This window comes from Staurois parvus, unplaced genomic scaffold (genome assembly GCF_062004578.1).
Source record: "Staurois parvus isolate SC_StPar_1 unplaced genomic scaffold, SC_StPar_1.0 ptg000783l, whole genome shotgun sequence".
Lineage (NCBI taxonomy): Eukaryota > Metazoa > Chordata > Amphibia > Anura > Ranidae > Staurois > Staurois parvus.
In genome coordinates, this window is record NW_028318579.1 from 1,216,726 (window position 1) to 1,242,989 (window position 26,264).

The window sequence follows — 26,264 nt, forward strand, 5'->3', positions numbered from 1 at the left end:
GTCAGTAAGGACTATTTTTTTTTCCCTTAACCAGATAGTGAATTACTTTGGTTGCACTTTGTTACATGTAGCGGCCCCTCCTTTTGTAAATTACGCATTTTATATTTCATTCTGCTTCCCCAGCGAGCCCCTTGATTTTACCTTCTGCACTGTAAGGTCGTTAGTAAAGGTAGGAACGCTTGTACACAACATCTGTTTGTTTTCCCTGGCTGTCCTTGTTCGTGCCTGGATAAACTAACCCATCTGCTCTTTGGAAATGTTTGAGGGGGTTTTACAAGGCCCATCCAGTGTGTCAGGATAATGGAGAAGGTAGCCTAAACTTTTACTTTAAATTTCAGTGTATTTTCTCCCAGTACATGCCGGGGTTTTTAAAGGTTAATAAACGTTCAACCTCCTATCATCAGTGTTAATACAGTGTCAGACATTCGTGTACACGGCCCAAAACTGCACAGGCACCAGGATTTACATGGTTATGTCATCTGTGAGCCAGCATCTCAGTCCAAGGAGTAAATGGTGACCCTGGATCATGGGTGTCAAACTGGCGGCTCTCCAGCTGTTGCAGAACTCCAAGTCCCATCATGCCTCTGCCTTTGGGAGCCATGCTTGTAACTGTCAATCTTGCAATACCTCAAGGGACTTGTAGTTTGGCAACAGCTGGAGAGCCACCAGTTTGACACCCCTGCCCTGGATGATGCCTGGACAAATATGACTTAGTCCTTCTGGAGAGAAAGGCAGATGAAGACATTGGTGGGGACTTCCAGGAATTTAACCACTTGCCCTCCATAGGATTTGCCCCCCTTCCTGACCAGGCCAATTTTTGCGTTACGGCGCTGCGTTACGTTAACTCACAATTGCGTGGTCATGCAACACTGCAAATGAAATTTACATCCCTTTTCCCCCACAAATTGAGCTTTCTTCCGGTGGTATTTAATCTCCTGTGCATTTTAAAAAAAAAAAAAAGACCGGCAATTTAAAAAAAAAACAAAAACAAATTTTTGACTTTTTGCTATTAAATGTGTCCAGTAAAAAAATTTTAAAAATCAAATTTCATCATAAATTTAGGCCAAAATGTATTCTGCTACATTTTTGCTAAGAAAAATCCCAAAACGTGTAAATTAACTGGTTTACGTTAAAGTTATAGCATTTACTAATGGTGGAATATATACTGGGATTTTTTTTTTTACATTTTCTATTTTTACTAGTAATGTCAGTTGATCAGTGAATTATAGTGGGACTGCGTCAGGCATTCTGACACTGGGGGGGAACTGACTTGGTGTTACTGACATCCCCAGTGACACTAATACAGTGATCCGTGCTAAAAAAAAAAAGCACTGAGACTGTACTAATGGCACTGGGTAGGAAGGGGTTAACATGTGGGGTGATCAAAGGGTTAATTAACTGTGTGCTGTTTTACTTTCACTGTAAGCACACTGCTTTGGATGGCTGTGTGGATGGCTGTATACAGTTCTCCCCCCCCCCATTGGAGATGCTTGTGAATCACCGCACGCCGGCAAGTAATCACCGGCTAAACCGGTGATTGACAGCCATGGCCACGAACGGTGGTGCGGGTAGGGCGCGCATGCGCCCCCTACCCGGAAATGCAAAATCATATTTATGCGTGATTTTGCGCACCCATGCCACCTTGTAGCAGTATATCTGCTATAGGGTGGTTGGAAAGCAGTTAATATATCCATGCAACCATTTTATTTGTCCTGGGACTTTAAATGAGGCACAACACACATGACCAACAAATAACTAGTTTCCAACATTTAATTTTTAATCAAAGAAAAAACTTCTCATTACTTACAAAGAGGATAAAATGGTAAGATGCTGATTTGTAATAAATCCATATTAATGCATTTCATACATAATTGGATATACAATTGACCATATACAATCCAGATGTCGATCCATAATTACATTAAAATTGCATCCAAAAACTCGACGCGTTTCGTGACTCTTAGTTCACTTCTTCAGGAGTAGATACATATATAATATCTGCAAGGTAAAACGTTAAGTATCTAACAACCTAGTGGTATCTTGTAATATATAAAGTAGTTCCAATCACAAAACATACTTGATGTTTTACCTTGCAGATAATATACATGCATCTACTCCTGAAGAAGTGAACTAAGTCACAAAACGCATCGCGTTTTTGGATGCAATTTTAATGTAATTATGAATCGACAGGTGTGTCTTATGGAGTGAAAAATATGGTGTATAGCACCATCAGTTTGTGCAGCGTTTTTACAAAATTGTGGGAGACCATGTAGTTACAATACAATTCAATATGAGAGGGATCAGAGGGACTTGCTTGTGAGAACAATCTAGAATGAATGGTCAAGTGAGACAAAAGGTAATACCTGTGGGGGATGATCTCATGGATGAATTAAAATTTCAGTGGAGGAGAAATAGGCTCACCTGAAGAGATGACTTTTCAGGGATCACCTAAAGGAGGAAAGCATAGGAGATAGCTGGATGCATTGGAGTAGAGTGTTCTGGAGGATGGGAGAGACTCTGGGTAGATTGGGCTAGAACATTCCAGAGTATGGGAGAGGCTCTGAACGGATTGGGGTAGATCATTCCAGAGGATGGTAGATGGTCTGAACGGATTGGAGTAGAGCATTCCAGGGGATGGGAGAGACTCTTGGCAGATTGAGGTAGAGCATTCCAGAGGATGGGAGAGACTCTGGGCAGATTGGGGTAGAGCATTCTAGAGGATGGGGGAGACTTTGGGCAGATTGGGGTAGAGCATTCCAGAAGATGGCAGAGACTCTGGGCAGATTGGGGTAGAGCAATTCCTCAGGAATGCTCTACCCAATCTGCCCAGAGTCTCTCCCATCCTCAGATTGGGGTAGAGCATTCCAGAGGGTGGGGGAGACTCTGGGCAGATTGGGGTAGAGCATTCCAGGGATGGGAAAGACTCTGGGCAGATTGGGGTAGAGCATTCCAGAGGATGGGAGAGGCTCTGAACGGATTGGGGTGGGGAGAGCTAGAGGATGGGTAGAGGCTCTGGACAGATTGGGATAGGAGTTTAAGGATGGGTGAATCTCTGGAGAAGTCCTGGAGGTAAGCATGGAAGGATGAGATGAGGGAGCTAGAGGTCTTGGGAGGAGTGGAAAGGACCATTTGCTTGGTATTTTAAGATTATGGTGGTGATGTAGCTTGGGGTAGAGTGGTGGAAGGTGCTTTGTATGATAGCATTTTGAATTTTATTTCTTTCAGCAAAATCCCATGGAGGGGTTTGGCAGAGACGGGTTGTAGACACCAATTGGTTGGTGAGTGGTAAGGTGGATAATTATGGCAGCAGCCTTCATGATGGATTAAAGGGGGGCATAGCCTGCTGTATATGTTTGATAAATAGCTGTGCAAATATTGTACATCAAAAATTGCAACTGCTGTCATTTTATTCTCTAGATCACAGGTGTCAAACACAAGGCCCGCGGTCCGAATCCAGCCCTCTGGGCCAATTCATGTGGCCCTTGCACTTGTCCTGCAGGTACCCCCTTGTCTCCGCCCCCACCTTATCTTAGCAGATGGCAGCAGAGAGGAGAATAGAACTCCTCTGCCAAATCCTGCACCTCTCAGTGCAGCTGCAGCACCCCCTCATCTCTGCCTCTCCTGGTCTCAGCATTCAGGAGACTGTGGTAACTGACTCCACTCCTCTGATCCTCCTCCAGACCCTGCACTTTCTGCTTTCCAGCTCTGCCCCAAAGGGGGTGCATGGTAATGTAAGGGAGGTTGTGGGATTCATGACATCTGATGTAATGGGGGTGGGGTGCTCTGGACATCCAGTCTTTCAGATACAACTGGCCCTTTTGAAGGCAACCATAATCCTGATACGACCCGCGATGAAATGGAGTCTGACACTCCTGCTCTAGATGGTCTCTGCTTTCAGAATAAATCTAATTGTTGAAGGGTTTAATGTGATTTCGAATTTTAAAAAAAAACCCTGTTTTTAACGTGCGCAAAAAATGAAAAATTTGTCATGTTCGAGAAGTGGCGAAAGCTTACGGTAGGAGAGAGACGATGGGCGGCAGAGGAAGGACCGCACCAGGGAAATGGGCGCTCAGTTGAGCGGGCTGTTTCGAGGAAAAGTTGTATCCATGAAAACCTAGACATAAAATAATTATGACGCCTCAAAAAAAGCAACCATCGCACCCCTCAGAACTGAGTCATAAATAAAGTAAAGGGACATGTTCTCTTTAAATACCGGACTGTCCACCTGTGACTGTCGTGCCCATTTAAGCTCTGCCTGAATAAACGATAAAGCCTTTAATATTTTTAGGTGGGCCAGGGTTGCAGTCATTGACCAGCATGAGGTGACGAAGCGTCCTTTTTGCATGGCACCAGGCAGGCAAGGGTTAAGTCCGCTGTCATGTTTAAGCACAGTTACAGGGTGTAATAGAATATATTTAGCAGTCTGCCAGGGGGGTGCACAGCTTCCAGCCACGAGAAGGTCCCCCCACGCGGGCCCGGATCATATGTTGCCATGGATACCCTCTGCTGCACCGTGTAGAGGCCGGGCACGCATCGAGATCAACATCAGGGGATCATCAGCGTCTCCTCGCCATATCTTTATGCTTAGTTTACGGACTGGAACTAAATGCTTTCTCCCCTCAACAGCTGCCGAGACCGCTGATCCAAAATAAGCAGCTGTTTAGACCGGTGCATTGTGGGTAATCTTACAGCCAGAGTTAACGTTCCTCATGCAGATCGGGGCGCGTAATAAAAACAGTTCCAGGCAACGAGCGCGTTCAACCAGGGGGACGGCTAACTCTCTCCAGGAAAACGTCTCAATGCTGAAAAAAATCAGAAAGTTAACACAATTCTGAATTTTATTCAGAGCTTTATATAAACCAGCATGGTCATACTGAGCAGGCTTGTCATACTTCTTCTGAGGGAGATGAGAGCCTGTTACACGAAGGGTCACCCAGCTATCCTGTATTTTTTTTTAAATAATTTTGGGAAAAATAGTCTGTCTCATCATCCATATTCTCTAATGTATAGTCCTGTTTAAATGACTGCACCACCTAAAGTACCTTCTGAAACTATGTATGTTGTTCAGAGTCTACGTTGTAATTGGTTTCCCATATCAGCTTATCAAATATTTTCTATTATTACCATACTCTACAGGGCTAAGGGCGGTGAGTGCTTGTGTTTGCGGAGTACCAAGGACCCAAGAAAGGGGTGACAGACAAGGCGATGGGGGTGCTTGCCAACAAACGAAGAGTGAAGGACAGGGAAGCGAGTGTGCTCATCGCCAAACCAGGGGTGAAGGACAGGGCGATGGGTGTGCTAGCCACTAAACAAGGAGTGGAGGACAAGGCGACTGGTGTGCTCAGCACCAAACAAAAGATGAAGTACAGGGCAGTGGATGTGCTCACCACCAAACATGGAGTGAAGGGCAGTGCGTTGGGTGTGCTTGCCACCAAACAAGGAGTGGAGGACAAGGCGACTGGTGTGCTCAGCACCAAACAAAAGATGAAGTACAGGGCAGCAGGTGTGCTTACTACTAAACATGGAGTGAAGGACAGAGTGATGGGTGTGCTTGCCACCAAACAAGGGGTGAAGGACAAGGCAATGGGTGTGCTTGCCACCAAACAACAGATGAAGGGCAGGTTGACTAGTGTGCTCGCCAACAAAGGGTGATGGGTTTGCTTGCCACCAGCAAGGGGTGAAGAACAAGGCGATGGATGTGCTAGACACCAAACTTGGGGTGGAGGACAAAGTGATTGGTGTGATCACCAATAAAAGATGACGTACAAGGCAGTGGGTGTGTTCACCACCATACAAGGAATAAAGGACAGGACAATGGGTGTGCTTGCCACCAAACAACAGATGAAGGACAGGTCAACAAGTGTGCTCTCCAATAAACAAAAGATGATGGTTGGGCTTTGCCACCAAACAAGGGTTGAAGGACAGGTTGATGGGTGTGCTCACCACTGAACAAGGGGTGAAGGACAGGGTGACGGGTCTGCTCACCACCAAACATGGAATGAAAGACAGGGCGATGGGTGTGCTTGCCACCAAACCAAATTGAAGTACAGGGCAGTGGGTGTGCTCACCACCAAACAAGGAGTGAAGGACAGGGCGATGGGTGTGCTTGCCACCAAACAGAGGGGCAAGAACAGAGCGATGGGAGTGCTCACCACCAAACAACAGATGAAGGAAGGGTTGATGAGTGTGCTCCCCAAGAAAGGGTGATGGGTGTGCTTGCCACCAAACAAGGGGTGAAGGACAGGGTGATGGATGTGCTAGCCACCAAACATGGAGTGGAGGACAAGGCGACGGGTGTAATCGCCACTAAAAGATGAAGTACAAGGCAGTGGGTGTGCTCACCACCAAACAAGGAGTGAAGGACAGGGCGATGGGTGTGCTTGCCACCAAACAGAGGGGCAAGAACAGAGCGATGGGAGTGCTCACCACCAAACAACAGATGAAGGAAGGGTTGATGAGTGTGCTCCCCAAGAAAGGGTGATGGGTGTGCTTGCCACCAAACAAGGGGTGAAGGACAGGGTGATGGATGTGCTAGCCACCAAACATGGAGTGGAGGACAAGGCGACGGGTGTAATCGCCACTAAAAGATGAAGTACAAGGCAGTGGGTGTGCTCACCACCAAACAAGGAGTGAAGGACAGGGCAATTGGTGTGCTTGCCACCAAACAAGGGTTGAAGGACAGGGCAATGAGTATGCTTACCACTAAACAAGGGGTAAAGGACAGGGTGATGGGTCTGCTCCCCACCAAACAAGGGGTGAAGGACAGGGTGATGGGTCTGCTCCCCACCAAACAAGGGGTGAAGGAAAGGGCAACAGGTGTGCTCGCCACCAAACAAGGTGCGAAGGACAGGGCAACAAGTGTGCTCGCCACCAAACAAGGCGCGAAGGACAGGGTGACGGGTATGCTTTCCACCAAAAAAGGGGTGAAGGACAAGGCAAAAGTTGTTCCCACCACCAACTAAGGGGTGAAGGACAGGGTGATGGGTGTGCTTCACACCAAACGGAGTGAAAAACAGGGTGACAGGTGTGCTCACCACCAAACAAGGGGTGGAGGACAGGGTGAAGGATGTGCTCGCCACCAAACAAGGGGGTGAAGGACAGGGTGACACGTTTGTTTGCCACCACACAAAGAGTGAAGGACAGGGCGATGGATGTGCTCGCCACCAAAAAGAGGTGAAGGACAGCACAAAGGGTGTTCTCACTACCAAATAAGGGGTGATTGACAGGGGAACGGGTATGGTCGCCATTAAACAAGGGGTGCATTGTGTGCAACATCATGCAGATTGATCTACTGCCCAACAACGTCTGTATGATTTCTGGTGCTGATGACACACATGGCCATTGATGCAATACACAGATCTTCTCTTCTCTTGAGTATGTAACCCATTGACACCAGTGGCCTATTTAGTCATGACTATCAATATACGTGGACATTTCACCACTGACCCCAGTGTAAGAGGACCCTTCTGCACTGACACTACAGTAAGAGTGCTCTTCTCTATTGACCACTAATGTAAAGAGGTCCTTCTCAACTAAGACCAATGTAAGAGTGCATTTTCTCACAGACCACTATTGTAAGTGCACAGTTCACAACTCACTGCCAATGTAAGAGAGAACTTCACCACCAATTACCAAAGTACGGGGACCCTCCTCCACTGATACCAGTGTGTGGACACTTTACCAATAAAGGTGGGCTCTTCTCCACTGACACCAATGTAAACAACATTCCAACACTGACAGCAATGTAAGGGGCATTTCACCACTGACCACCAATGTAAGTGGACATTTATCCATTGACCACCAATAAAAGGGGGCCCATCTCCACTGACACCAATGTAAGTGGACATTTCACTACTTACAGTATCACCAATGTAGAGGGACCCTTCTCCTCTGAGACCAACATAACGGAGCACTTCACCACTGACCACCTATGTAAGGGGTGTGTTTGTGGGGATTATCCAATGTAAAGATGCCCTTCTCCAATGATACCAATTTAAACTGACACATCACCACTGACCACCACTGTGACACCTATGAAATGGGTTAATTGTTGCCAAGTTTCTCCCCTCTCCTATTTTCTCCTGTGGAGAAAGTCAGGGGAAAGGAGCTATGATTGTAATGCCTCTGATCTGAAATTTAAAGATTAGTTTTTCTACAATGCTTGTAGCTACAAATATAAATAAAGACTTGCTTGAAGTGTTGTTACTGCTTGTCCAGAAAATGTGCATAGTCTGGTCACATGGTTCACTTTCAAGTGCAACCCACAATGCATATCTGCGGTCTGTTACCATGTGCTGTTGGAATAATCATTAAAGTTTAACACAAGAATAGGGCTCTGGTAATTTAGTTATGTGACTGTAACTTTCAAATTATATCGGACTTGGCTGACAGGCAGTGAGGATGCATTGTGACTCCTCTTATTACCGCACCAACTACCCGCAAAATTGCTGCACCAACTGCCCACTGAATGCTACAGAAGTGACCATTTTTGTTGCGGATGTGAAGAAAAGCAATGCAGCATGTGAACACCCCCATCTGCTTGTCTTTGCAGCTTAAGAAGGGGGGGGGGGGGCAGTTAGGGGCATTAAAAACACGTCTCAACAGTGTGTTTTTCAAGTCCACCAACCGCAAGTCTAAATGAGCCCTTACTCTATAAACATTGTAAAGAAATGCGACCGATTGCTGTAATCGGAGTACTTCTAATGAGCCAATAGTCAGCCAATGGTTAAGCCATAGTTAGGAGATTTAATTGCCTGTGTAGTCCCAGGCTTAAACTGATCACAATCACAAATATATCTAAAAACTTAGGATTTAATATTCTCAGCTTGAGTATATTTCGCATGATAAAGTAATCTGTTTTCCCAAAAATAAGGGCATCGTCTGGTTCACTGTTTGCTATAAGGCTTTATGAGATTCAAACATGAATGTGATATTTACAGTCCTATTTGTCACTATTTTCTAGTGGTCTCATGTTTTGGACAGAGTTTATAGTAAGCTAGCAGGCAAAAAAAAACAAAAATGCTCACTTAAAATGAACAACAAAAGGGGGGGGTTGCACTTGGGGGGGGGGGGGGTGTGGTAAGTAAGGGCCTGAATTCCAGCTTTAACTGCCCCTCTAGGGTTTTTTCTAGGAACCTGGGTGAGGGGACAAGAGCATATGACCCCAGTGTGACAGGGACCATTGAGAAGGTTCTATCTGCTCTTGAGTTCAAGCTGAAGATGTTGGGGATCTATAAATGGGAAACATAAATAGAATATAGGTATGACTACTGGCTTACACATGTATATGTTTTAGTAGCAAATATCCTTTTGTTTCCAGAAATGTTGAGTAAACGTTTTTGTGTTTGGCTGATTGTCCATTTTCCTTAACTAATTTTTACCCGTCCTTAAAGCGGGAAGGAGAGGCGAGTGTGGAAGGGGTATTAAATCAGCTTGTCTTGGAGCACCTGCAGCTGGCACCTCTCCAGTGGGGTAAGTGAGAGTATTTGAGAGTTTTATAGCCATGTCACCAGTATATAATGCAGTCTTCATTCACAGCATCAGTCTGTCCTCCATCCTCTTCTATCCTTTCTATCATCATATCTTCTCCATGCTCTTCTATCATCACACCTCCTCCATGCTCTTCTATCATCACGCCTCCATCATCATCTTCTGTCATCACTCCTCCTCCTCCTTCTCCTGTCATCACACCTCCTCCATCTTCTGTCATCACACCTCCTCCATCTTCTATCACCACACCTACTCCATCCTCTTCCATCATCACTCCTCCTCCATCCTCTTCTATAATCACTCCTCCTCCATCCTCTTCTTTCATCACAACTGTTTCGTCCTCTTCTGTCAACACACTTCCTCCCATACCTTATATCATTACACCTCCTCCATCCTCTTCTATTGTCGCACCTGTTTTATCCTCTTCTGTCGTCACACCTCCTCCATCCTCTTCTATCATCACACCTCCCCTATTTTCTTCTATCATCACACCACCTCCATCCTCGTCTATCATCACTCCTCTTCCATCCTTTTTTTATCGTCACTCCTCCTTCATCCTCTTCTATCATCACACCTCCTCCATCCTCTTCTATCATCACTCCTCCATTTTCTTCTGTCATCACACCTCCTCCATCCTCTTCTGTCATCGCACCTCCTCCATGCTCTTCTGTCATCGCACTTCCTCCATCTTCTTCTGTCATCACACCTCCTCCATCCTCTTATATTGTCACTCTGCCTCCATCCTCTTATATAATCACACTTCCATCCACTTTTATCCTTATGCATCTTAGATTCTTATGATATATGTAGAAAGCAATAGAATAAATTATCCTGCTCCTCTTCTGCCACCCCCAGTGTGCTCAGTCTACTTAAGATTATTGAAAATATTGTTGCCTCCTCCTCCATCCTCTTCTGTCATCACACTTCCTCCATCTTCTTCTGTCATCACACCTCCTCCTCCTTTTATCAACTCATCTCTTCTGTCCTCTTCTATCATCACTCCTCCTCCATCCTCTTCTATCATCACTCCTCCTCCATTTTCTTCTGTCATCACACCTCCTCCATCCTCTTCTGTCATCACACGTCCTCCATCCTCTTCTGTCATCACACCTCCTCCATCCTCTTCTGTCATCACACCTCCTCCTTCTTCTGTCATCACACCACCTCCTCCTTTTATCAACTCATCTCTTCTGTCCTCTTGTATCATCACTCCTCCTCCATCCTCTTCTATCATCACTCCTCCTCCACCCTCTTCTGTCATCACATCTCCTCCACCCTCTTCTGTCATCACACCTCCTCCTTCTTCTTCTGTCATCACACCTCTTCCTTCTTCTTCTTCTATCACCACACCACCTCCATCCTCTTCTATCATCACACCTACTCCATCCTCTTTTGTCATCACACTTCCTCCATTTTCTTCTGTCATCACACCTCCTCCATCCTCTTCTGTCATCACACCTCCTCCATCCTCTTCTGTCATCACACTTCCTCCATCCTCTTCTGTCATCACACCTCCTCCATCCTCTTCTGTCATCACACCTCCTCCATCCTCTTATATTGTCACTCTGCCTCCATCCTCTTATATAATCACACTTCCATCCACTTTTATCCTTATGCATCTTAGATTCTTATGATATATGTAGAAAGCAATAGAATAAATTATCCTGCTTCTCTTCTGCCACCCCCAGTGTGCTCAGTCTACTTAAGATTATTGAAAATATTGTTGACATGGCTTTTCTGCAAGACTGCTCTGTCAAAAATGTTTTTGTTGCACATTAATATCATTATGAAGTTGTTTGTGTTGAGATAAAATATGATTGCAAATGAGAAAAAAGTGTTACGTAATATTATGTATAGTTGTTCTTTTATAGAATGTAAGAAAATGATTGGTTTTGGTTGTGTAGGCATTGTTGTATTGTATAGTATATACATATATACAATGATTTGGTTGTGTAGGCATTGTTGTATTGTATATACATATTATCACAGAATTGTATTATGGTCATGTCCAGTGGTCGGTCATGTTGGGGGGTGTAGTGTTCTATGTATAGACTGTAATAGAATTGTATTATGGTCATGTCCAGTGGTCGGTCATGTTGGGGGTGTAGTGTTCTATGTATGGAGTGTAATAAAATTGTATTATGATGGTGTCCAGTGGTGGGTCATGTTGGGGGTGTAGTGTTCTATGTATAGACTGTAATAGAATTGTATTATGATGGTGTCCAGTGGTCGGTCATGTCGGGGGTGTAGTGTTCTATGTATAGAGTGTAATAGAATTGTATTATGATCATGTCCAGTGGTTGGTCATGTTGGGGGTGTAGTGTTCTATATATAGAGTGTAATAGAATTGTATTATGATGGTGTCCAGTGGTCGGCCATGTTGGGGGTGTAGTGTTCTATGTATAGAGTGTAATAGAATTGTATTATGATGGTGTCCAGTGGTGGGTCATGTTGGAGGTGTAGTGTTCTATATATAGAGTGTAATAGAATTGTATTATGGTCATGTCCAGTGGTGGGTCATGTTGGAGGTGTAGTGTTCTATGTATAGAGTGTAATAGAATTGTATTATGGTCATGTCCAGTGGTGGGTCATGTTGGAGGTGTAGTGTTCTATATATAGAGTGTAATAGAATTGTATTATGAGGGTGTCCAGTGGTCGGCCATGTTGGGGGTGTAGTGTTCTATGTATAGAGTGTAATAGAATTGTATTATGATGGTGTCCAGTGGTGGGTCATGTTGGGGGTGTAGTGTTCTATGTATAGAGTGTAATAGAATTGTATTATGATGGTGTCCAGTGGTCGGCCATGTTGGGGGTGTAGTGTTCTATGTATAGAGTGTAATAGAATTGTATTATGATGGTGTCCAGTGGTGGGCCATGTTGGGGGTGTAGTGTTCTATGTATAGAGTGTAATAGAATTGTATTTTGATGGTGTCCAGTGGTGGGCCATGTTGGGGGTGTAGTGTTCTATGTATAGAGTGTAATAGAATTGTATTATGATGGTGTCCAGTGGTGGGTCATGTTGGGGGTGTAGTGTTCTATGTATAGAGTGTTATAGAATTGTATTTTGATGGTGTCCAGTGGTGGGCCATGTTGGGGGTGTAGTGTTCTATGTATAGAGTGTTATAGAATTGTATTATGATCATGTCCAGTGGTCGGTCATGTTGGGGGTGTAGTGTTCTATGTATGGAGTGTAATAGAATTGTATTATGATCATGTCCAGTGGTCGGTCATGTTGGGGGTGTAGTGTTCTATGTATGGAGTATAATAGAATTGTATTATGATGGTGTCCAGTGGTCGGTCATGTTGGGGGTGTAGTGTTCTATATATAGAGTGTAATAGAATTGTATTATGATGGTGTCCAGTGGTCGGTCATGTTGGGGGTGTAGTGTTCTATATATAGAGTGTAATAGAATTGTATTATGATGGTGTCCAGTGGTGGGTCATGTTGGGGGTGTAGTGTTCTATGTATAGAGTGTAATAGAATTGTATTATGATGGTGTCCAGTGGTCGGCCATGTTGGGGGTGTAGTATTCTATGTATGGAGTGTAATAGAATTATACTAATGTATGTATGTGTGATATAATCCGATGTGAGGTCATGGTAGATGCATAGTGTTCCTTGCATGTTTAGACTATAATCAAATTATATAATTATCTTACTGAATCGGTCATCCTGGATTGTAGCCTCTTGCCTTTGTACCATGCATGACATGTCACATATGAATGCTTGAGAAACAGACAATTGGTCATATTTTCAATATGTCACGTGTCACTGAAAACGGCCCATGTTGAAATGTGCCGTAGTTTTCATCAGTCTGATGATTTTATGGAAAAAACATGATGTTCTCTGCTGATCTAGCATCTTGTGTACTATTAAAACCATTACTACTTTTTATTTTAGCAAATAGTTCAATCAGTTTTAACTTTCAATTTCTCTTTTTTTTTAACCAATGATTCATTGCACCGAATTGAGCGTTTCATATAGTTCATTTAAGGTAAACGTCTAGTTTTGAATAGTATATGAGCGATCCTTGCAGTGCCGCAAAACGTGCCATCATTGTGGCAACAAATTTATAACCTATCCAAGCGAGAAAGGACATATCCTCACGTGCTGTATTCAAAAATGTGGATGTTCAAAACAGCTTTGCGTCTGGTCAGTGCCTATTTGGAATGTGTGTTATTTAACTGCATTAGAATGTAAATGTTATCTTCAGTCTTTTTACTTTTGATGTTTACATTTAGTATTGTATTAACCCCCCTGGCGGTATTCCTGAGTGTAGCTCGGGGTTAACTTTCAGCACCACAAGCGGTAACCCGAGCTACACTCGAGAATACCCTGCAGCATTGCTCCGGGATCTCTTCTTCACTTACCTTGTCCTGCGCTCCCGCGATGTCCCCCCTGCAGCGTCCCCTGTAATGTCCTCCGGCCGATACCGGCATCCGTCTTCCCAGGTTCCATTCCCTGAGAGCGTTGGGACGTACGGGGGACGGAACCGGCGGGAAATTCAAAAATGTCAAAATGTGACATTCACTCAATACAGTAAAATCACATAGTATAACATTCCTGTATCAAACCATTTCACATACATTTTGTCCCGAGTGCTTTGTCCGGCGCCCTGCCTGCATTTTTACTGTTCTTTCTGCCTGGAAACTGAGAAACGTCCATGGCGTCCAAAAAGCGTCCCTTTAGGTCAAAAGCGGTTTTAGACCGGCTAGAGAACAGCGATAGTAAATCAGAACCACTTGCAGAATTGAGTGATAATGATTCGTGGGGGAAATTCATCATCAGACACTGAAAACGATTCTGCAACTTTGCTCAGTGATGTGCGAACTTGGCGCTATATTTCCAATTTCAGTGTTTTTGGTTTGATTATATTATTGAATTAAATTTTTTATTATATTATTATTTTTTATGATTATTTATTATATTATAATTTATGATTTCGTGTTTCAAATTTTATCATACCCGGGATGTTTACTAGACTCTTGTTCGGACAGATTTCAGTGAGTTATTCCTAAGAATTACAGGCCTACAATAAAAAAACAACATATTTCTATTGAAAATAATGTACCGCTTTGAGCACAGAAATACTAACATAATCAGACTGCTAGGGAGGTTACTAATAATGATTAGCGTAAAAAAAAAAAATTAAATCCTGATGAACGCTATGGTTTTGGCTTCAGAAGCAATGTTAACGGTTTTAATCCATGGGTGAAGATTTACGTTGTTTTTTATGGGATGCCGTCCTGAAAAAGTGATGCATCTCCTCTCTCGGATGCATCATGACACCTCAATCTTTAAAGATTCCCCTCACCATTATAGTGTGACCTCCTGCCTGGTCCTGAGTGGAGCTCTCACAGCCTCTCATAACTCAGGAGTAATTGAAATCTCCCCATGATCTAATTATTAAGTTCAGGACTGTCCAGAATTTATGGAGTTTTTGCCATGTTTACTACTTGGCTGGGCCTCCAAGTGTGAGTGGAATAGGACAGCCCGTATTTCTCAAGGTACAGAATCTTTATAACTTCACAGCGCTGCTCTTTAACCACTTGCCAACCGTTCTATAGCCGAATGAGGGGCTTTCAGAACGTGCGCACCTGGCGATCTCCGTGAGCGCGGGAGGATGTCCTATGACGCCCTCCAAGAACTGGACAACCACACTGTATCCATCATTTTTTTTTTTTTAATGGTTGAACTGGATGGACTTTTGTCTTTTTTTTGGCCAGACTATGTAACTGCTGTGAATTGGAGGAACGATGGAGAGAAGAACCCACGCTTAAAGTTGTTCACACAAGTGCAATTTGACTCTTATGCAGGCCATAGACTGGGAGAAAACCGGCCGTTTTTTGTCGACCGAAAAAAAAAATCGTCCAATTTTAGGATCGTTAGTGGGGTAATCGGTTGGCCGTTTTTCGTGATTTTGACACTTTTTTTTATGTCTGTCATGTTGGAAAAAAAAAGGCCAATTTTGTCGTTCGGACGATTTTCGCCGCAATGATCGACAAATCGGCCGATCTTTTTACTTATTTTAAAAAATGTGCATGAGCAGTGACCGGCAAGAAGAAGAAATAGAATATGAATAAGAAGAAGAAAAAAAAAGAATTTCAGTCCGATATTATATTTGACATTTAAAAGTATAGCAACATTGTATCTATTTGTATCCAAATAGAAACATCTGTATCCGAGATGGACACAAATAGATACAATGTTGCAACTTTTCCTTCTTCTTATGCATATTCTATTTCTTCTTATTTATATTCTATTTCTTCTTCTTATTTATATTCTATTTCTTCTTCTTATTCATATTCTATTTCTTCTTATTCATATTCTATTTCTTCTTATTATTCATATTCTATTTCTTCTTCTTCATATTTTGTTTCTTCTTTTACTTATTCATATTCTATTTCTTCTGTCAAATATAATAGTGGAGCTCTCTGAAGGGACACCGCTATTATATTTGCCGGCCGTAGACGGGACGAAAAAGAAGACTGAAAAGAAGAAATAGAATATGAATAAGTAGAAGAAAAGAAAAAGAAGAAATAGAATATGAATAAGAAGAAGAAAAAAAAAAGAATTTCAGACCGATGTTATATTTGACATTTAAAAGTATAGCAACATTGTATCTATTTGTATCCGAATAGAAACATCTGTATCCGAAATGGATACAAATAGATACAATGTTGCAACTTTTTCTTCTTCATATTCTATTTCTTCTTCTTATTCATATTCTATTTCTTATTATTCATATTCTATTTCTTCTTCATATTCTATTTCTTCTTATTATTCATATTCTTGTTCTTAGTATTATTCATATTTTGTTTCTTCTTTTTCTTATTCATATTCTTTCTTCTTCTTATTCATATTCTCTTTCTTCTTCTTATTCATATTTTGTTTCTTTTTCTTTTTCATATTCTATTTCTTCTTCCTATTCATATTCTATTTCTTCTTCCTATTCATATTCTTTTTCTTCTTATTCATATTCTATTTCTTCTTCTTATTCATATTCTATTTCTTCTTCTTATTCATATTTTGTTTCTTCTTTTTCTTATTCATATTCTATTTCTTCTGTCAAATATAATAGTGGAGCTCTCTGAAGGGACACCGCTATTATATTTGCCGGCCGTAGACGGGACGAAAATCAGCTGACTTTTTTTTCACCAATGGTGGTAACGTTGGCTGGCTGAACGACCAATTTTTCCTTTTTCTAAAAAAGAAGGAAAAGAAGAAATAGAATATGAATAAGAAGAAGCAAAAGAAGAAATAGAATAAGAAGAAGAAAAAAAGAATTTCAGTCCGATATTATAATTGACATTTAAAAGTATAGCAACATTGTATCTATTTGTATCCAAATAGAAACATCTGTATCCAAAATGGATACAAATAGATACAATGTTGCAACTTTTTCTTATTCATATTCTATTTCTTCTCCTTATTCATATTCTGTGTCTTCTTTTTCTTCATCATATTCTATTTCTTCTTCTTATTCATATTCTATTTCTTCCTCTTATTCATATTTTGTTTCTTCTTTTTCTTATTCATATTCTATTTCTTTTGTCAAATATAATAGTGGAGCTCTCTGAAGGGACACCGCTATTATATTTGCCGGCCGTAGACGGGACAAAAAAGAAGACGGAAAAGAAGGAAAAGAAGAAATAGAATATGAATAAGTAGAAGAAAAAGAAAAGAAGAAATAGAATATGAATAAGTAGAAGAAAAGAAAAAGAAGAAATAGAATATGAATAAGAAGAAGAAAAAGAAAAGAAGAAGAATATAAATAAGTAGAAGAAAAGAAAAAGAAGAAATAGAATATGAATAAGAAGAAGAAAAAAAAAAGAATTTCAGTCCGATATTATATTTATTTAAAAGTATAGCAACATTGTATCTATTTGTATCCAAATAGAAACATCTGTATCCGAGATGGATACAAATAGATATAATGTTGCAACTTTTTCTTCTGCATATTCTATTTCTTTCTTCTTATTCATATTTTGTTCTTTTTCTTATTCATATTCTGTTTCTTTTGTCAAATATAATAGCGGAGCTCTCTGAAGGGACACCGCTATTAAATTTGCCGGCCATAGACGGGACGAAAATCAGCCGACTTTTTTTCACCAATGGTGGTAACAATGGCCGGCTGAACGACCGATTTTTTGTTTTTCTAAAAAAAAAAGTCTGGTTTTCTCCCCGTCTATGGCCTGCATTAGTCGTTAAGGATCAACACCAGTTGGTGAGTAGGGGATGAGTCTGGCAGCAGCGTTCATGGTAGACTGAAGGGACATAACCAGTGTAGAGGTAGGCCAACGAGGAGGCAATTGCAGTAGTCAAGTTGAGAGATGACAAGGGAGTGAATTCGATATCCTACAAATGATCGACGCCTTATACACATACCCAGTCTACAGGTAGGCCAACGAGGAGGCAATTGCAGTAGTCAAGTTGAGAGATGACAAGGGAGTGAATTCGATATCCTACAAATGATCGACGCCTTATACACATACCCAGTCTACAGGTAGGCCAAGGAGGAGGCAATTGCAGTAGTCAAGTTGAGAGATGACGAGGGAGTGAATTCGATATCCTACAAATGATCGACTCCTTATACACAGTCCATGTTAAAGTCGAGTGTGTGAGGTTTGCTGTTGGGCGGAGGAAAATAATATTCTGTTTTGCTGATCTTGCTTTATCCGGCCAGCGTCCCAGAATCCTCTGCTAATAACATCCTAATTGTTGCCTGGGCGATTATATTTTTACAAAGCATTAGCAGCGCTTCATAATCCTGAACTCTATTATGAAGCTATTATGAATAATTAAGTATACCGTGAATAAATGATTTTTGCCGAATTCAGAAAGCATATTTTTACAGCAGGAAAAGAGTCCATATAGGAATTAAAGGACAACTCCAACCATGAGGACAAGCAGACATATGTGGACTGGAGGTGCTGAACCTGCCATAGATGCATAAACCAATGGACATGCTAGTTCTGCTGACTCCAGTCCCTTCCTGCCCCGTCTACTGTCTGCTACTAGTGATGAACATTATTATACTGATGGGTTTCATCTCTGATCTATTTGGTTTCTGTGCTTTAACAATCCTACTGAGTTGGCTTCAGAATAAAAGGGAAGCAACAGTCAGCTTTTGGGGGCAAAACCATCTTACTAAAATGTAACCTTCATGTGGAGTTTTAGGCTTTAAAGCCAAACTTAAGGCAATCTGGTAACTATCCAGATCAAATCTATATACAAGGACTGTTTTGCCTGCTTAAATATTTGTATTTTTTTCCCATCAAGTTGTGAGATTTACACTGGTCTGGGAAGGCAGGAAATAAGATTTTTTCTCTGCTGCAGTTTCATTTTCACTTACAGGTTGGTTCCTCCCCCACTATGTGACTTGACATGAAAAATGCAAAAGCAGCACAATGATGAGTGCATCTCTCTATCACTCTGTCCTCTTATGCCCTTTGCACTGTGTCATGAACAGGGGCGGACTGACAACTCATGGGGCCCCCGGGCAATAGGGGATCATGGGGCCCCTGTGTCCTTGCCCAAACTAAAAAAAGCCTATCAAAAAGGTACCAGGGGCATCTCAAGGGGCCCCCTACTGACCCCGGGCCCTTGGGCAGTGCCTGAGTTTCCAAATGGTCAGTCCGCCCCTGGTCACGAATGATTGGTTCCTTGTGCTGCTTCTTCCTCCTGCTCTCAGTCTGAGTTTTGCTGTTTAGGGACAGTTAGTGGCTGATACCAGTTGGCATTCAGGTACTTATACAAAGATACATTTCATGATGCAATAATAATTAATGTTTTTTTTTTATCTGCCAGGAGTTCAATTTAAAGGGCAGCTATAATGGGTTTTTTTGGCAATTTTGTTTATTTTACAAATTTACATTTGTAAGTTTGTGTTTTTTTATGTCAGTTTTTTAAACATTTTTCCTAATGAATGGCTTTGCAATGCATCACATAAAGTGGCTAACACATATTATTATTATACAGAATTTATATAGCGCCAACAGTTTGCTCAGCGTTTTACAATATAAAGGGAGACAATACAGCAACAATACAGTTCAATACAAGAGGGATAGGAGGGCCTGATCCTCGGAGCTTACAGTCTAAGAGGGAGGGGCTGGTGGTACAAAGATAATAACTGTGGGGGTGTGAAAAGGACCTAAGAGGCCAGCAGGTAACCCCGTCTACCATACTCCATTGGTTTTGTGTGTCAACACTCTAGGCATCCTGGCACTCTCATACTGCGCATTATCAACTTTTAGATCTGTTCCTCTAACTACAGGCATGAAATATTTTATTTTTCCCTTCTGGAGTTCTAAGACTGGCTAGAGTTCTTTGAGATTTGTTGTGAACACAGACCTGGCTTTAAAGATCAAAGTCTTCTCAGCTGATAGAAAATTTGGCGTTTGAAGGCGTTTTATGGCCGAGCGACTGTTTTTGATTGGAACTCCGTTTACTCCTTACCACTCGGAGTGTGTCGATTTGCACTATAATGAATGGGTGAGTTACTCCTCAGTAATCTAATCAGACTATGGATCTGGCCCTAAAGACAAGTCATGCCCAATGAAGCGCTTATTTATGCTCTGTCTGAATTCCCCGGACGGATAACTAGTTGGCTTTGCGGGCATCGGTGTGTTTTCGGCATGCTTTTAAACACACGTACTTGCTGCCTTCAACTCCTCGTATTTCCATGGTCTCCGTGTTCTGCTGTCTTGCAATACTTTTTATTGTTTCTTGGATTGTCAGTTCTGCTTTCTAGCTTTGTCTGGACTTTTAAATTATGGTACGTTACACTATATAGCCAATTGTCTGTGAACATCTGACCATCATGCCTTCTATATGGCCAAAAGTAGGAGAACATCCCTCCAAATTATTGAATTCATGAGTTTCCAGTGAAGGGTACTGTTAATGCTACAGCATTCAAAGACATTTTAAACAATTGTGAGCTTCAAACCTTGTGGTAATAGTTTTGTGATGACTGGTTTCTGTTCTAGCATGACTGTGCCCCTGTGTACAAAGCCAGCTCCATTAAGAAATGGTTTGACCAGCTTGATGTGGAGGAATGCGAGTATCCTGCACAGAGCTCAGATCGCACCCCTACTGAACACCTTAAGGCACAGGTGTCAAACACAAGGCCCATGGTCCGAATCCGGCCCTCCAGACCATTTCATGTGGCTTTTGTACCTCTCCTGCAGGTACCCCCTTGTCTCCGCCCCCACCTTGTCTCAGGAGTCGGCTACAGAGAGGAGAATAGAACTCCTCTGGTAAATCCTGCACCCCCTCATCTCTGTCTCCTCTGGTCTCGGCATTCAGCAGACTCTGGTAACTGACTCCACTCCTCCTCCAGACCCTGCACTTTTGTGCTTTCCAGCTCTGCCCCCAAACAGGGTGCATGGTGATGTTAGAGAGGGTGTGGGATTCTTGACATCTGATTTAATGGGGGTCAGGTGCTTTGGATATCTAGTCTTACAGATACAACTTGCCCTTTGAGGGCAACCACAATGCTGATACGGCCCTTGGTGCAATGCAGTTTGACACCCTTGCCTTAAGGTATACTTTGGAACACCAACTGGGAGCCAAATATTTTCACTCAACATTAGTACCTGACCTCACCAATTTTCTCCTAATGTTCTCCTAGCTAAATGGGCACAAATTCCTACAGACACGCTCCAAAATCTCACAGAAAGGCTTTCATAGCTCTAAAATCTCACAGTGAAGGCTGTTATAGCTGCAAGGGAGGGCATCTCTTTTTTAATGTCCCTGGTTTTGGAAATGAATGTTCAGCAAGCTCATATAGGTGTGATGGTAAGTGTCCACAAACTGTTGGCCATTTAGTGTATAATAGCATTTGCCTTATGAGTAAATGTCATGATCATTTTCGGGCTGCCTATCCCTGTGGGGAAGCAGGCAGGCTCAACTGGTCAGTCAAGACTGATTTGTACCCCCCATGGGTAGCTGGTAAAGATAGAAAATGCCACCAGTGTATTCTAGACCAAACTGTGGCTATGGGCTGGATGCGACCCTTTGCTAGCTTTTATCCAGCCCTTTGAGTATTGTTCCTCCCACCGATACCAATGATGGGGCATTATTCCTCCCACTGATACCAGTGATGGGGCACTTTTCCTCCTACTGATACCAATGATGACCCACTGTTCCTCCCACTGATACCAGTGATGGAGCACTATTCTTCCCACTGATACCAATGATGACCCACTGTTCCTCCTACTGATACCAATGATGGAACACTATTCCTCCCACTGATACCAATGATGGAACACTATTCCTCCCACTGATACCAATGATGACCCACTGTTCCTCCCACTGATACCAATGATGGGGCACTATTCCTCCCACTGATACCAATGATATAACACTATTCCTCCCACTGATACCAATGATGACCCACTGTTCCTCCCACTGATACCAATGATGGGGCACTATTCCTCCCACTGATACCAATGATGACCCACTGTTCCTCCTACTGATACCAATGATGGAGCACTATTCCTCCCACTGATACTAATGATAGGCCACTATTCCCACCAATTATACCAGTCATCCCTCTTCTTACTGACCACAGGCACAATGTACTTTTTTTTTTTTTTTGCCAGCAACCACCAAACCCCCATTGGCCACAATCTATCCCTTCTAAGTTCTGAAGCACAGTAAACTGGCTGTTTGTTTAGAAAGTCTGGAGACTCCTCTTGTAGACCAAACCTAGGGCCTCCTCCCAGTTGTATACCCCTGTTTTCGCTGCCAAGGGCCAGTGCCAAAACCCACTTGCACCTCCATTCCTCTCCATTTGAATGAGCCTTTACTTTTTTCCAAGATGCTCTCAAATGCACTCAAAACCAGTCTTCCTTTTTACTTACCATCATCTGTCACCAGGTTCTCACTGCCATTACCCATACTTCATGTGGGTAAGTAGAGTTAAAGCGTAACCCCAAACAGATATTAATGATTGCTATTAAATTTATTTCTTTATGTCTTCATTAAGAAAGTGTAAATGTAAATACAGCTAGCATAAGTATCCTAATTTGTCTTTATATTACTTCCTTTGCACAGTAAAGCTTGAAAAAGTTAACTCTGCCCCTTTAATGGTATGTGGAGTTGCCAAGTTTGGTTGGCGCATCACTGGGGGCTTGCTATTAGGAGAAGATTGAGCCGAATAATGCCACTAAGATGATTGTCTGGGTCCTGGGTTGCAAGAATGAAAAAAAAAGTGAACCGAATCCCCCATTCACACATTTGAGGTGGATGGGGGAACCCTCCCTTCTGCTCTATGGTGTTTTCACAGCAGGAAGGTCCCCAATGTCAGAATACACAGATCAGTGCTGCAACCATTGGCTGCTGGTCAAGCAGCTTTTATCTGACAGGGTGGTTAAACAGAAATTGATCAGTAGATCAACTTCTGTTCAACTGCAGTGGTCACATGTGGATCGAAATTCAGCCAGGTCCTGCTACACTGATCCAAATTTTGTTCCATTTATGTCCCCCTCATGTGAGCCCTTCAACTCAACCAACCTGCCCACTACCACAGGTTTAGAATAGAGGAGAGATCTCAGCACCAGGGGCGTCCTTAGGGTTGGTGTCACCCGGTGCGATAACACTTGGTGACACCCCCTCCGACGATCCCCGCAGAATGGATCGGATCTGTGGATTGAGCATAATGGATCGGACTCCGATTCATTATGCTCAATCCGCAGATCCGATCCATCATGCGGGGATCGTTGGCTTGCTTTACAACTTACCTTTTTGTGGAGTGGGTCCGGTGTCACCCCGTGCGGTAGGTGTCACCCGGTGTGGCGCGCAACCCCTGCACCTGCTTAGGGACGCCCCTGATCAGTGCACTAATGGCTAACGTCCAGTGTTATATGTCCATAAGTCCCAATAAAGTCTATGGCTAGTCACCGCTTCAGATGGCAGCCATCCCAGAGTATGCCAACTCTGTATGCAAAATGAAAAAGTAGAAGAGAGGCGCCCTCAGAGTACAGTATGCAGGAAATATTTAATGAACCACAATCCGAAAACTCATAATGTGAAGATGCTTAACCACTTCCCTGTCTGGCCCATGTACATAAACGGACGGACGGGAGCAGTGCAGGAGCGGGTGGCCGTTTATAAACGACCTCCATATTGACTGCCTGTGCTCACTCCCGGGGAGCGCGTGGCACTGCGATACGGTGACAGTTGTGTCCTCCGGACACAGGGGAACACCGATCACTGTACAGGACCTGATCATGTGATCACTGATTGGCCAATCAGTGATCACGAGAACAGTAGTAAACAAGATGTCACTTCCTGACATCATTGCTTACTACGTGTGAACTCTGTGAATGATCACAGAGATCACATGGCACAGGGCCACTCACAACAGCCTTGTACCATGTGACAAGCTGTGACCAATCACAGCTATCACAGTATTTCTCAATGTTTGCAAGAATGCAGCCAGAGAGAAGGAGAAATGATTGCTTTTACAGCCTTTGTGGGTCTACAAGCAATCAGTGTAAAAAAAAAAGAAAAAAAAAATCTTCATCACCCCCCACGAGTAGTACAGTGTCACTATGGTGACACTGAACTGCTAGGGTGACGGTATGTTAAAAAATAAATAAATCATAATATAAAAAAATAAAATAAAAATGTAAATTTTTTTTAAAATTATAAATTTTGGTTATAAACTAATTTGGGTTTTTTTTTTTTTTTTTTACTAAAAAGATAGATGAATACATTTTGGCCAAGATTTATGAAGAAAGATTATTTGCAAAATTGTATAAGAAAAACACTTTTTTTCTTTTTCAAAATGTTTGGACTTTTTCATTTATATAGCAGAAAAAATAAAAATCCCAGCGGTGAATAAATACCACCAAAATATAGCTTTATCGGTCTCAAAAAAAATGCTAACAAATTCATATGGGTACAGTGTTGCATGACCGCGCAATTGTCATTCAAAGTGTGATAGCGCTGAAAGCCGAAAATTGGCCTGGGCAGGAAGGGGGTAAAAGTGTCCGGACTGTAAGGGGGTGAAAGTGTCCGGACTGTAAGGGGATGAAAGTGTCCGGACTGGAAGGGGGTGAAAGTGTCTGGACTTGAAGGGGGTGAAAGTGTCCGGACTGGAAGGGGGGGAAAGTGTCCGGACTGGAAGGGGGTGAAAGTGTCCGGACTGGAAGGGGGTGAAAGTGTCCGGACTGGAAGGGGGTGAAAGTGTCCGGACTGGAAGGGGGTGAAAGTGTCCGGACTGGAAGGGGGTGAAAGTGTCCGGACTGCAAGGGGGTGAAAGTGTCCGGACTTCAAGGGGGTGAAAGTGTCCGGACTGCAAGGGGGTGAAAGTGTCCGGACTGGAAGGGGGGGAAAGTGTCCGGACTGGAAGGGGGGGAAAGTGTCCGGACTGGAAGGGGGGGAAAGTGTCCGGACTGGAAGGGGGTGAAAGTGTCCGGACTGCAAGGGGGGGAAAGTGTCCGGACTGGAAGGGGGGGAAAGTGTCCGGACTGGAAGGGGGGGAAAGTGTCCGGACTGGAAGGGGGGGAAAGTGTCCGGGCTGGAAGTGGTTAAAAAGCCCATCAGTAAAACCGTTTCTGTGTCTTGCAGGGGTCCATCCGGTAGGGTGCCGGCCGTGGGATCCTCTACCGTCTCCGCAGCCTGGGACCCTTTCATCATCTAAAGCGGCCAGCACCCTATGGGATGGACCCCTGCAGGTCACAGAAATGGTTTTTAACCCCTTTACGCCGGCCGCACACAAATGTGTGGCCTCCAGGCCTCTGGGCCTAGACGCCAAGCGGCCGCACATTTGCGTTCAGGTAAGAAAAAACATATGTGCTGAGAGCGCGCGCTCCCAGCACACATGTCCGGTACTCACAGAAAGGTCCCGGTCTCCTCTTTCGATCGGGACCTTTCCCGATCATGTGACCATGATCCCTAAACCATGCCCCACCTGCCCCGCCTCCCGGCGTCTGAAACTCTTAAAGGGCCGGGAGGCGCCGGCGGGAAGGGGTTAAGCATCTTCACATTATGAGTTTTCTGATTGTGGTTCATTAAATATTTCCTGCATACTGCACTCAGAGGGCGCCTCTCTTCTTTTTCATCTACCACAGGTTTAGGCCAATGTAAACATTGCTTTGCTTACACACAGCTTGTCTGCAGTCTGCACTGAAGACAGCAACATGTCTGCATACAAGTATTTAAAAAAAAAAAAAAAACTTTTAAAATGGTTATGCAACCCCTTTTAAATTCTCAGTAATATTCCAGAGTGAGATGTTCCCTTCCCGCTCGTATGGATTCATCTGCAGAATTCTCCGGGGAAGAGAAGAGCTAATGGTTTAATAATCACACAATTAATTGGAAACACAGAGTTAATTATTTATAAGTGACAACGAGGTTTATTTAAAGTTTGCTTTGGCGATCATATCGCAGGTCCCCTGGCTTACAAAATAAATTTCCCTGCTGCTGAGAGCCGCTCCTTCCTCGTGGGTCACCGCCGGCGTTGTCTTTTAACCCCTTCCCGCCTTTATCATTATTATAATTATTCTTAAGCTTCGCCTATTCTTAAAATAAAAAATAAAGGGCTTATGCGGGGGCTAGAACAATGTTTATTTTTAAACATACGGAAATACTTGGACGTAGTAATGAGTGGCTTGCTTTAAGGAGAGGGACTGAGAACCAGCTGTAGTGAAATGTTATATTCTGGTAACTGGATTAGAGTTATTACTGGTAAGGATAGTATTCAGTGAATAAATAGCTTTTTTTATGGTTTACATCTTTTTTTTTTTTTTCTTCACAAAAAAAAA

General features: G+C 43.0%; 1 protein-coding gene across 1 annotated transcript in view; it reads left to right on the forward strand.

The window, feature by feature from the left end:
* Positions 1-26,264, forward strand: part of TRAPPC9 (trafficking protein particle complex subunit 9) — an 875,381-nt gene that overhangs the window by 468,488 nt on the left and 380,629 nt on the right. The window contains exon 20 of the mRNA XM_089654645.1: positions 9,381-9,471. Coding sequence (XP_089510771.1) covers positions 9,381-9,471 — 91 coding nt within the window. The remainder of the gene's footprint in view (positions 1-9,380; positions 9,472-26,264) is intronic.